The 11,374-nt window shown below is 36.1% G+C and overlaps 1 protein-coding gene across 1 annotated transcript; it reads left to right on the forward strand.

The window, feature by feature from the left end:
- Positions 1-363: 363 nt before the first annotated feature.
- Positions 364-10,621, forward strand: srpra (SRP receptor subunit alpha). Its single transcript, XM_051869513.1, has 14 exons — positions 364-676; positions 1,414-1,497; positions 1,607-1,770; positions 2,331-2,491; positions 2,591-2,750; positions 2,898-3,045; positions 3,379-3,500; positions 3,650-3,768; positions 4,819-4,905; positions 5,075-5,247; positions 7,384-7,597; positions 7,672-7,835; positions 9,299-9,397; positions 9,493-10,621. Exons 1-14 carry the CDS (start codon positions 554-556, stop codon positions 9,619-9,621), a joined length of 1,947 nt encoding a protein of 648 aa, XP_051725473.1. The 5' UTR covers positions 364-553; the 3' UTR covers positions 9,622-10,621.
- The last annotated feature ends 753 nt before the right edge of the window (positions 10,622-11,374 follow it).

The following is an 11,374-nucleotide window of genomic DNA, read 5'->3' on the forward strand; positions in this document are numbered from 1 at the left end:
TATTACAAATTATTAATTAAAAAAATATTTGGATTTTGTAATCTAATATAAATCCAAACGTTCTATATAATGTAAAATTAAAAGTGCAACTTCAAGCTCTGATTTTCTTTATTAATGCATAAACAATCCCTTAAGCACCACAGAAAAAAAAAAAAAAAGGTTTTGACCGAATTTACAGCAATGAATATGAAACGTAACAAATATAGTCACAATATTAATAATGTATGCCTCGTTTCCAAACTTTTATCATAATTTAACAAACCAAATATTACATGTTCATGTATAAAAAAAAAATGGCACCAAAAAATGTCAAATACTTCAAGCCCTGATCATATGAGGAACTCCACCGGAAGTTGCGTCACTTCCTCATAATGCCACTGACGTGTCTGATCGTGAGTTGAGTGTTGATTTTGACGGCAGGCAGTGCTGCGCACATTAACTCAAGCGCAGGGCAACTTTAGAGCACTTATTTATTTTTTTACACGTTTTCGTTTTTGTTGAACGTTGTTTGTTCTGTCCTTCGTAGAATTGGGTTCTTTCGTTTTTGGCAAAGATGCTGGACTTCTTCGCCATCTTCAGTAAAGGGGGAATCGTGTTATGGTGTTTTCAGGGGGCCGGAGTCACTGAATCCTTTACCGGGCCTGTCAACGCTCTCATCCGCTCCGTCATCCTCCAGGTAAAGTCCCCACAAGGCCTTCTGTGGATTCAGACTATCGGATTATTGTTTTGTTCAGTATTTAGGCAGCTGCAGGGCAGATATCGCCATCTTAGCCCAGCAAACACATGGGTTGAGCTGTGAGGGTGTAATGTTGGCAGGTTACTATGGGAACTCTGTTGGATGATGTAAAATGGGACGAATATTGACCTAGTCTGCATTAGGTGGCATCAGAACCGGAGTTTTGGATAGTACATGTTGGGCAGTCAAATGTGTTGCGTAAAACTGCGTGTACCAGCTTAGAGAAACCGAGAGCTGAACATAGACCCTTTCGTGTTTAGTTAATAATTATTTTATTATTCCTTTAAAAATTTTATATTCATAAATGTAAATAAAAAACATAATTTTCAAGAAAATTTATATATATATATATATATATATCTTTAAAGAAATTAAATTGATTGTAGGAATCTTCTATGGTGTAAAACTTATAAGATAATATACTGGTTAGTTTATTTTAGAATTTCGTAAATTTTATGAATATTACATATATTTGATTAACTAATATTTAATTTAAAAGTAACAAACCAAGTGTCTGTATCACTATCCATCTCTTTAAAATGGTGACTTTGGTCTGTCCAACCTTCTCAGCCTTCTCAACAGTAAACGTAATGAAATAATATCAGATTTAGATTATAACAACTTATATGTTAAGACATATTTGAAGTTAAATGTGTTTTTTTGCTTTCTGTTTGCAGGAGAGGAGTGGGAATAACTCTTTCACCCACAATGCCCTGAGTCTTAAATACAAGCTGGACAATGAGTTTGAGCTTGTGTTTGTGGTGAGTGTTTATTTTCCTTTGTCATTGCAAATAATGTGATGATCAGATCAGTCAGTGTCCCATGGGTCAGCTGTCCATATGCCTGATCATGTGTTTTTTGATGTCCCAGGTGGGTTTTCAAAAGATCCTGACGCTGACGTATGTGGATAAGTTCATAGATGATGTCCAGCTTCACTTCAGAGATCGATACAAGAATGAGCTGGAGCAGAGAGGCCCCCTAAAGTTTCTGCTCAGTAATTTTGAATTTGGAGAGGACTTCCACAATCTTCTGAGGTGGGCTAGACCTTTTTCCTGGGTGGATAAATATGAATGGCTGTCAGAATTTTAAAACAAATTTTTGTCTGCAAAACTAATTTCACACACTTAAGAGATATATATATATATATATATCTCTTATGTGTATATATGTATATATGTGTATATGTATGCTAATAATAAATAAGGAATGTTTCTTGAGCACCAAATCAGCATATTAAAATGATTTCTGAAGGATCATGTGACACTGAAGACTGGAGTAATGATGCTGAAAATTCAGCTTTACCATCGAAGGAATAAATTACATTTTAAAATATATTCAAATAAATACAGTAAAAATAACTGTTTTCTTTCATCAAATAAATTCAGCCTTGGCGAACAGAAGAGACTTCAGAAATATTAAAATATCTTACCGTCCCCAAACTTTTGAATGTTAGCGTATGCATATAGTTCCTGCAGGTACATTATTATGGCTCCCAAAGCTTGTGTTGCCCAAATTATTATGCAAGATTTTTAGTTTGCAAGAAAAAAATGTAAAAACAATTGATAATTTAAATAAAAGATTACAATTTTTGCAGGGAGGCGGAGGACAGCAGCAAAGCCAAGGCCCCCGTCTCTATGAGGACTTTCGACATGTCCCAGAAATCCCAAAAAACTGTGAAGTCTATGATTGAGACAAAGGATGGAGACAAAAACAAGGAGCAAGGAGGCAAGAAAAGTAAAAATGCCAAAAAGGAAGGTGAGAACTGTGAGAGAAGAGTCAATTGGGAGTAAGTGGCGCTTTCAGTGCTTTTAAGTTTGTCAGTGTGACCGTTCTTTCTTTTTCACCTATTCTCAGGTGTCTCAGGAGGAGATCAGACTAAAGCTGTTTCACAGACTGCCTCAAAAAAGGCTGTGGAGAATGGAAGCGATGGTCTGACCGCAGAGGAGATTATTGAGAGGAACCGTGCCAAGTTCATCAGCAAGCAGTTGGGTGGCGGAAAACCAGAGAAGACCAGGTAGGAGACATTATGAACTGTGTGAAAATGCCTCTTTCATGTAGTTTAGTTCTAGACTACATTATTCCATCTGATTACTTTGACAACAGGAGGTTATAATAAAATATCCTGTTTAAAGTTACGTTTTTATTGTTTTGTATTGCACAGTAAGTCCCCTAAACCCCCGAAGCAAAAGTTGAAGGCAAACCGGGTGTGGGATATGGGCGGGAGGAACACTGGAGAGCTGGACTACAGTGGAACCAATGGCAACTCCAGTGATGCACAGAACCAAGACTATGAGGCCTCAGCTGAACCGGTGAGCAGTCCAGCTTTAATGCCCGGGTATACTTCATTTTCCGTGTTCCGCTCCATTGTGTCCACGCAGCTTTCAAAGTATACTCAGCTGCGGATGAGCACGGATGGACGTGTTTGACACATGCACAGAACACTTACTTTTCTATACTCTACCAGACCTATCCTCTACCAGCACTGAGTCGTGTCATTGACAGGACATTTGCTCAGAAGGATAGAAAAAGAATAGTAGCAGATCCGCCATTGCATGCAAAGTCATGGGCTGCCAAAAGTTTAATTTACAGGGTTGTTTGATACTTGAATTAATTGCGGATGAAATTGTTTGTGTTCCTCTCAGCTGATCCAGGTGGATTCAATGAAAGGTGACCTGCGAGGTGTGGATTATGAGTCTTCAGACGACGAGGATGAAGAAGTGGAGGAAGAGGAGCGAGTTGTGGTGACGCAAACTAACAAGAAAGGGTAACATTTTAAAGTCTCTATTATTCTGTCCTTTCAACACTGCCTCACAGCATTGAATTTCTTCATGCGAACTTGCTGCTGCTGATTGTGTCTTCGTTTGAATCCTTAGATAGGGAGATGCCACATTCTCTGTTTTTTTTTCTCTGCAGAGCTAAAAAGGGTGGTTTTGGGGGAATGTTTGGGATGCTGAAAGGCCTGGTGGGATCGAAGAATCTGACTCAGGAGGACATGGAGCCAGTTCTGGACAAGATGAGGGACCACCTCATTGGTATGACGTCGCTCTTGCTCCGTGGCACCTCATTCAATACACCTTGTTTTTTTTCAATTTGTTTTTAATTAAATTGTTACAGGGTTCTTAGCTGTGCTAGAGAATCTGTGTAAAAGTTTATAGAAAAACAGTGTAAATTTTTTTTTTTTTTTTTTAAATTGACTAAATTAAAAAAAGAAATATATATAAATTAATAAAAAAATAATATATCTAAAAGTAAAGGTAGAATAAAAGTTGAAAATGTAGAAAAAAAATTGTAATAAAAATACGATAATTAGAGTAAAATAAATAAATAAATTTTAATAAAAAATTGGTAATATACATCTTACAGTATTATAGGTAGAAAAAGAATAATAAAAAGATTTAAATTAATAAATTGATTAAATTAATAGTAATTGATATAAATAAATAATTTAAAAGTACACTATATAACTTTTTGGCGCTCTAGCTGTTAATAAACAGAACTGCATGCGTCTTGTAGCCGGAGCTACTTTATTAGCATAATAGAAACAAAATATTTTCCATGTAATATTTTACACATTTAATGTTAATGTTTCACAGTGTAAATTGGGTCTTAATTCATGAAAATTTAAATTTGAAGATGGGGTCCCTCGCTTGAGGATCATATTTGGGGGTCCATGGTATCTAAAAGTTTGAAAACCCCCGAGCTAGATATTGCTCTGGAGTAAAATGAAACTTGCTCACGAGGAGCAATGTTGTTTGTTTCATGAGTGAAATGATGCTTGAAGTATCCAGTAATCACAGATATCTAGAAACTGATACACTGTGCATGGCAGCCTATGGTAACACTTTATTTGTCCTTGTTACGTGTTGCATGAATAATAACAGTAAATTATGCATAATTACATGCAAGTAACCCTAAACCAAACCCTAACTCTTAAGCAAGTACATGTTGTCACTTAAATTACTCAGTACTTCTGTATAATTACTTTGTAACAAGGTCACCTTAAAATGAAGTATAACCCAGCCCAAATTATAACTGGATCAAGCTGGCTGCAATTTGAATTTTGTCTCTCTTTTTTTTTCTAGCCAAGAATGTAGCAGCTGAAATAGCTTCCCAGCTCTGTGAGTCTGTGGCCAAGAAACTAGAAGGCAAAGTCATGGGCACTTTCACCAGTAAGTACAGCACACACACCTGCTGAACAGCCCGTCCAAACAAGAGCCTTCCCACAGACATGTGCATGTTCTCACGCCAGTACATCAAGTGCTTGTCTTCTCCCCTGCTTTCTGGCCTTCCTGGATTATTTTGCTCTTCTAAATCGTTCTCTGGCTTTCTTCTGTCCAGCTGTGGCCTCTACGGTAAAGCAGGCTCTGCAGGACTCTCTGGTGCAGATCTTGCAGCCCAAGCGCCGTGTGGACATCTTGAGGGACGTGCTGGATGCTCGTTCTCAGCGCAAACCCTTCGTCATCACCTTCTGTGGGGTCAATGGCGTCGGCAAGTCCACCAACCTCGCCAAGGTTTGTTTAAAAAAAAAAAAAAAGTGTGCTTATAGAACTTATAAAATACCTGGAAAGTCAGCTTTTGTTGAAAAGTGCTTAAAATTTAAAAGAAATATGTATGCGGTTTGCATGCACGAGAAACAAATACACTTGTCGAAAGTTCAGAATAATTAAGTTTTTTTTTTTTCTCTTCTGCTCACCAAGGCTGCATTTATTTGAATAAAAATACAGTAAAAACAGTAATATTGTGATATATAATTGCAATTTAAAAGAACATATTTCTATTTGAATACATTTTAAAATGTAATTTATTCCTGTGATCAAAGCTGGTGTTTGGTGGGCGTTCTGTCGCAATATGGCTGCCATCGCATCATCCAGGTGGATGCTGCACATTGATGGTTGTTGAGGAGATTCCCCACCTTCCATATGTAAAAGCGCTTTGAGTGCCGAGAAAAGCGCTATATAAATGTAACAAATTATTATTATTATTACTATTATTAAAGCTGAATTTTCAGCATCATTACTCCAGTCTTCAGTGTCACATGATCCTTCAGAAATCATTCTAATATGCCGATTTGCTGCTCTATTATTATTATTATTATTATTATTATTATTATTATTATTATTATTATTGGTGTTTAGAGATGCATTGATACCAGTTTCATTATTGGGCTGATGCTGCGCTCGGGTACAATGAGATTACAGTATTCTACTCAACCTTCAATGATTGAACATTTAGAAGTGTAAAAGCTTCAACAAGGTACTTTCAACAGACCATAAAAAAAGTGATTCTTTCCACAGCAATAACGGACAGGTTAAATATCACTGTAGTAATATATATCTGTATTATGTAACATACATTGCCTTAATCAAAATTATTCATTGACTTCAGCATTGCGTGACACTATTTCAAAGTGATTTCTGTCATTTTGAAAGATAATAAATTGTATTTACCTGTGAAAACAAACCTGGAAAGAGACGTGAGGATTTGAGGAGAAAAACAAGAGATTCTTTGTGCATTCCAATGAATTATTAATGGGATATATCGTATATTAATTAGGGAGAACAGACCACAAATGTGCAGTATATGTTGTACAGTGGTACAGTAATCACATGACGTTTTCAAGAAGTTTTCTGTGCGCAAACATCTGAAGCGCGCACCCAGAAAGCTGCTTCTCAGACAGCGCACAAATAGCCTATTAAATCAAGTTCTCTTTCATGTCTTCTTGCACTTGAACAGACAAAATTATATCAAAATGCCTGTATAGGCAAATGTCCTTGTGAAACGTAGTCGGTTATGTCTTAAGTGAACATAAACAGAAAGAAAACGCATGTGTAACAGTATGTTGGATACGTGCAGCTCTTAAAGTGACAGCAGCCTAATATTCAGTATATTCCAGTAAACAAAAGACAAGGAGAAAATCATTCACTGCTCTTGACTGGTCAAGCCCTGCTGGGGCTGCTCTAAATATTCACTGTGCTATTAAATTAAAGATAAAATATTATAAAGCAATAATATGAACAGTAAAAGTAACAGTAGCTCCTACAATACATTATAACAGGCATAATTAGACATGAAAATAACTGAAGGAAATATCTATTTGCTAAGTCAATGGTTTTTCTGTCTAATATTTTTAAAAATTAAAAATGCAATGAAAATACAGGTATCAGTACTTGGTATCGGCAAGCACTAAAAATAAAAGTATCAGTGTTGGGCTTGTTCTGGAAAAAGTGGTATTGTTGCATCCCTAATTATTAATAATGGTTTTTATTATTATGATTGTTGAAAAGTAAAAATGGTTAATATAATAATATTTATATTAACAATAATATATATTATTATAAATAAAATAACGCCTTAATATTTTTGTAAAAACCAGAATAATTGTTTTTTTCAGGATTCTTTGATTAATAGAAAGTTCAATGGACAGCATTTATTTAAAAATAACTTTTGCAACATTATAAATGTCTTTACTGTCACTTTTAATCAGTGTAAAGCATCCTTGATAAGTAAAAGTATTAATTTCTTTTTTTAAATTGAATGGTAGTGTATCACGGTTTCAATATTGATGATAATGTTTTTGAGCAGTAAATCAGCATATTGAATATAATATAAAGGTCATGTGACGTTTTATTTTGTTTTTTTTGGTACAGATCTCTTATTGGCTGATTGAGAACGGCTTCACGGTGCTCATCGCCGCCTGTGACACGTTCCGCGCGGGCGCCGTGGAGCAGCTGAGGACTCATCAGCGCCGTCTGAACTCTCTGCACCCCCCTGAGAAGCACGGCGGACGCCCGGCCGTACAGCTCTTCGAGAAGGGATACGGCAAGGATGCTGCTGGGATCGCCATGGAAGCTATTGCCTATGGTAAAATCCATGTGATTTTCCAGGAAATTAAACTTTCCAAGGATTCATTCGTTAACGTATCTCTCTTTCTACAGCTCGTAACCAGGGTTTTGAAGTGGTGTTGATCGATACAGCTGGCCGTATGCAGGATAACGCCCCTCTGATGACGGCTCTGGCTAAGCTGATTGCGGTCAACACCCCGGACCTGGTCTTGTTTGTGGGAGAAGCACTAGTGGGCAATGAGGCTGTGGATCAGCTGGTAGGTTTTGCTCAGGTGTAATGCCAGATATAGCCTATAGACGGCACTGCTTTATAGTGTATTGCAGTGGTATCCAAACTCGGTCCTGGAGGGCCACTGTCCTGCAGAGTTTAGCTCCAACTTGCCTCAACACACCTGCCTGGAAGTTTCTAGTATGCCTAATTAGATGTTGATTAGCTGGTTCAGGTGTGTTTAATTGGAGTTGGAGCTGCAGGACAGTGGCCCTCCAGGACCGAGTTTGAAGACCCCTGGTGTATTGTATTCAAATTGTATATTTCTGGTTAATAACTGAGAAACAAAGTGGTCTTACACTAGGGAGCAACGTTTTTCAGTGAATTATGACTTTGGTGCTTTTGCCGCTTTTACTTTTATTACATTGAGAGAAAAAAAATCTTTTGATACTTACTTACTTATTCAGCAAGGGTGTATTAAATAGATCAAAAGTGACCGTACAGACTTTTATAATGTTACAAAAGATTTCTATTTCAAATAAATGCTGTTCTTTTGAACTTTATTCATTAAAGAATCCTGAAATAAAAATGTATAAGTTTCCACAAAAATATTTAGCAGCAAAAACTGTTTTCAACATTGATAATAATCAGAAATGTTTCTTTAGAAATAAATCTGCATATTAGAATGATTTCTTAAGGATCATGTGACACTGAAGATGGGAGCAGTGCTCTTTTAGTATTATTTTGAGATTCTTTTATAGTTTTTCTTAATATTTTGAATTCATTTTTGTTTTATTTTTTTTATTTTAAAGTTTAGTAATTTTGTTGGGGTTTTGTCTTTTTTTTAATTTAATTAGTTTTTTAAATGCCTATATGAAGAAAGAAAGAAAGAACGAAAGAAAAGAAAGATATATATTTTTATTGATATTTATTTTAGTTTTAGTTTTATTTATTTTAGTACATCTAGTTAAACTAAATGAAAATGAGAAATGTTGCCTTGGCAGCTAGCTGAAATAAATATATTTCAGTTAATCTGTAAAAATATTTCGCCATATTGCTGTTTTTATTGCATTTCGGATCAAATAAACGCAGCCTTTGTGATCAAAAATCAAAAAACATTTTTTAAAAATCTACCAGACTCCACACTATAAACGTATATTTAGAATAATGTGATTGGTCCATCTTAACTCCCTCGAGAAAAGTACGAGATTCCACATGGCAATGTACTGTATATGTATAATAATGACATGAATAGACTTTAAAAATGAATTAAATTGAACATACACAATGAAAAGTAATGCAAAATAATTAAACCAATTAGAAACAGCGTCTGGGCTGCTACGCCCCACCCATTTTCAAGTCATCTATGCTAATTACCATTCTGTTGCTTGTTCTGTTTCCATTGTATATCCATTTGAATGTGGGAAATCACTGCAAGGAACCAGTCCTGACCTTCATAACAAATATTTCAGGTCTGTTAATAATCACATGATGTTTTCTGCATTTTTGTAGGTTAAATTTAATCAAGCCCTGGCTGATCATTCCAAGACTGACAAACCCAGGCTTATCGATGGCATTGTTCTCACCAAGTTTGACACCATTGATGACAAGGTATGACTGCAGGAATGTTTGAATCCATTTTTTTAAGTTTTAAGTTCTTGTGAAATGAACTTTTGTTAAGAGAAACTTACCCATGTATCCTGTAGGTGGGCGCTGCCATCTCCATGACCTACATCACGGGTCAGCCCATCGTGTTTGTTGGCACCGGGCAGACGTACAGCGATCTGCGCAGCCTCAACGCCAGGGCTGTGGTCAGCGCGCTCATGAAGGCCTGAGCTTCTGGTGCTCTAGCCACTTTCACGGTTTCGCTACAGCTAGATATGAGACCCGTGACCCCTCTCAGCTTCTTGTGAATGCAAACATGCCTATGTGTTCAAATGATAGGTGTTTTTTAGTTTACTACAGGTTTAACTGAAATTCAGTTCATATTTAGGAACCCTCTTGTGTTTTGTTCCAGGGAAAAAAAGTGTTTGATTCAGTTTAATGAGTGGAAGGAATAACATTTGACTTGATCTCACCTCAGCAACCATTTTTGATTGACAATGCAACACAGCCAATCAGAGAGCAGCAGCTACAAACGCCTGGTGGTTTTCATTAAAGATGAGAATGAGATGAGAAAAGTATTTTTGCACTTTTCTGCCTCCATTCGCTACGATGAAGCGTTCTCATATTTACTTCCTCGCAAAAAAGATTGATTGAGGTGTTATTCAAATGTTATAAAAGAAATATAATATATTCTAAATGTATTTTGTCTACTTTTTATTTGATTAATGTAGGTACATTCAGAAGATTGCTCGTCACCCAAACTGTCTCATGAATTCACTACCATAGTGCCTCAGCTCATTACATTCGCAGTTGTTCCCAAAACAATTCCGTACAAATGCTGCCTTTTCTCATTCTTCCTTTTTTACTCAGGCTTTTCATGTCACTGGATATGGAAGTTATTAAAAGATATTGAAAGATTTGGTGCTTGAGGTTTGAAGGCCAAGATCTGAGTGAGGCACCTCAGCAAAGAGTTCTAAAATGCTGCGTATACCAAACTATCTGAATCCCTACAAAGTTACATCTTTGTTTTAATTCATTAGTAACTGTACTGTCATTTTCTTTTCTTTCAGATCCCTCATGCTTTTATTTTAGAACAAAGTCAGGTCTTAATTCTCCTCATAATAATTTGATTTAGCACAATGGCAAGACTGGAGAGCTTCATCGAGAAGATTTGTTGTACTTTGAGAATGTGTAATATTTCTTAAATAAAGCTGCTATAATAGCCTGTAATGACTTGTCTTTTTTGGTTCTAGTAGTTTGTTTCCAGTACAGTACTGGTATTTTCACCACTGCTGAATTCACATTGGGCGTATCATTTCTAAAGAAATAATAAAAATAGACATGTCTGTTGCATTGCGAAACCAAACGTACAGCATGACCGGGGTAGTCTGATTCCCTAAATCATAACTTTATATGCTGGTTCTTATGTATCAGTCTAAAAAAAAAATCAAACTCACGAGTTATCAATTACCGTTTGAAATCACCTGGTGAATTTGGTGAGTAATCACCGGTTACTCCCCAAATTCATCAGGGCGGTGGTTACTTAGACAACATGTGACTCACTGATTGTATGTTTGTGACGGAGCAGTTATACTTTTTTCAAATAAAAATGTTGGTGGTGTAAAACACTTTTGTTAAGAAAGAACTTTTGTTCAGTATGTTATGGAAGCTTGTTTCCGCCACTGAATAAAAAATAAAAAAGGTATAATTGCGACTTTTTATCTCACAATTCTGACTTTTCTCAGAATTGCGTGAAAGAAACTCGGAATTTCGAGTTGAGTTATAAAGTCGGAATTGTGACAAAAAGTCAGTTCTTTTTTCCTCAGAATTTGACTTTATAACTCGGAATTGCGAGTTTATATCTCTCAATTCTGAGAAAACTCAGAATTACAAGATGTAAACTCGCAATTGTGAGAAAAAGTCGCATTTACCTTTTGTTTTTTATTTAGTGAAGGAAACAAGCTTCCTTAGTATGTAGTATGC

The sequence above is a fragment of the Ctenopharyngodon idella genome, chromosome 18 (genome assembly GCF_019924925.1).
Source record: "Ctenopharyngodon idella isolate HZGC_01 chromosome 18, HZGC01, whole genome shotgun sequence".
NCBI classification, from domain to species: Eukaryota; Metazoa; Chordata; class Actinopteri; order Cypriniformes; family Xenocyprididae; genus Ctenopharyngodon; species Ctenopharyngodon idella.